At 50.0% G+C, this 2,138-nt stretch overlaps 1 protein-coding gene across 1 annotated transcript; it reads right to left on the bottom strand.

Moving 5' to 3' along the window:
- Positions 1-23: 23 nt before the first annotated feature.
- Positions 24-1,922, bottom strand: Pmar_PMAR002352 (hypothetical protein; the record flags this gene model as incomplete). Its single annotated transcript, XM_002778485.1, has 1 exon — positions 24-1,922. A coding segment is annotated over one exon (1,899 nt), but the record flags the coding sequence as incomplete, so codon positions are not given.
- Between the last annotated feature and the right edge of the window lie 216 nt (positions 1,923-2,138).

Below are 2,138 nucleotides of genomic sequence, written 5' to 3'. Positions count from 1 at the left end.
TGCAGCTTTTGTTGTCCATTCACAAAGGCACCAGAGATAGGCTCAGTCCACACGTTGATGCGGAAGTCACGGTCGCCTTCACAATCAGGATCACCACTGCAAGAGAGGATGTCCACACGGTCACCAGGGTAGTAGTTCTGGGATCTCGAGGAGGATCCATTGACGATGTCGAAGTGAGGGAGAGAGGCATACACCGGGACCATAATAGAAGCTGGGTCAGGCGAGGCGAAGTAACCGAGGTTAAAGCTGAGATAAGGCGAATCACAGTCAATACCCTGGGCATCATCAGGGTTGGCACCATCGCAATTTTCGTTGCGAAAGTCAATGTCAGCGAGTGTCCATTTGTCAACCTTGGCACCATCCCAATCGGCGTCAGTCTCGATGTTCTTCAGCGTTGCCGCTGAGAAGATTTGCCCCACGAACAGTCTGGCCGAGGCGTCCTTCTTATGATACTCCTCCGTCCCCTTGCCGGTCAGCGTACCAGGGAAGAACTTAGCGTCCCAACCATCAGCGTAGTTAGGGGTGCACACATCGTCAGCTGTACACGTACCATCCTTCTTGAAGGAGTCCTGAGCCATACAGTCACGGTCGAAGGCACAGTTCTGAGCCTGGCCATTATACATCTTGTAGTAGTTGAGACCCTTCCAACCAGGTATCTTACTACTACGATATTGCTCAGTAGGAGCACCATTAACTACAGGTTTGGCAACGCCCATCGACACTTCCTCACCGCTGAACTTATCCTTGAAGGACTCATTATTCCACCCCAGAAGCTGAGCCACCGTCATTCGTATGAACCTCGGATAGTACTCGTAGTCTGCATCATAGACAGCGCTGCTTGGATCAGCGTAAGGGAAGAGAGTGTACCGCATAGCGTCATAGTTAGATAGCCCATACGAGCCGGCATAGTTTAATTGGGAATGCCACGCCTCGATCTCAGATGGCTTCAGAGTCATCTCCAACATCTTCATTGCGACAACAGCACCGGTAGTATCCGTGAAATTAGTCTTCATCATGAAGTTGAATATTTTATTTCTTGAAGTTTCCGAGAAGGTCCCGAGGATCTTCTTCTCGAGGTCCACATCGGCCCGACTATCAGGGTTAAACTTACAGCTATGATCAGCGTCCTGTTTTGCAACACAACCAAAGGCATATGCAAAGTAGTCGATCGCCATACTAGCCGGTGGGAGCATACTAGAAACGTCGATACCCTTGGCCAGAGGAGCTAGCTTAGCACCCACAGCCTGCATGTTTATCTCACCATCATCCAGCATACGAGTCAGGCCAGCATCAAAATACTGAGACTTAATCGCAGCCTCTATACTGCCGAACTTAGTTGTGATAAGATTAGATATCACAGCTGGAGCCAATTTCATCATACCCATAACCGTGTTAGCCAACTGTTGGTAGGTACCACAAGTGCCAAGCATCTGTAGCATGTCCATAGTGTTCACAGTTTGGCCCATCTCAGTGACGGTACTCAGAAGAGCGAGGTTGGGGACGACCACCTTCTCCTGCAAAAGATTGGTCTCATCCTTATCGGCAAAGACGAAAGTGTTGGTCTCATTCCAGTGGGCAATACCCTCCTTATTCCACTTATCGACATCAACCGAGGCCTCGATACGCTCTTGAGTCTGAGCAGCGTGAATAGGGCGTAGCTCCTGCACAATGGGCTTGGCCCCATCCTTGAGGACCTCGGCAGGGTTAGTAACGTTGAAGGCGTAGAAGTCATAGGGCATCCCCTTGAGGCACATGTCCGGCTTCGAACAGCCGTCTTTGGAAGCATCACACCAACCAGATGAGGCCGCAGTTGCAGCATTAGATGGTGTTTTCGACGATAAACACTCATCTCTGGCCTCAGTCGAGTTCATGAGCCAGGCCTGATAGGCCAGTCCAGGGCAAGTAGCATCACCCACGAACATATTAGAGCAATCAGTTGTCTGATAGGTATTATCTATAAAGCGCATACCATCAACACCGCTGGTGTACTGACCCTCATAGGTGGTCTTGACCAAGATAGCAAAGATGATGGCGACAATGCAGATGGCAGCGGACACAGCAGTGAGGATCCAGTAGATCCAGGGTTGCACTTTATAGGACAGTGCCCATTGCAGTTATACCAACGTGGCTTCATATTG

The sequence above is a fragment of the Perkinsus marinus genome (assembly GCF_000006405.1).
Source record: "Perkinsus marinus ATCC 50983 genomic scaffold scf_1104296949162, whole genome shotgun sequence".
In the NCBI taxonomy this organism is placed as follows: Eukaryota; Perkinsozoa; order Perkinsida; family Perkinsidae; genus Perkinsus; species Perkinsus marinus.
This window is presented reverse-complemented; position numbering and strand designations above follow the sequence as displayed.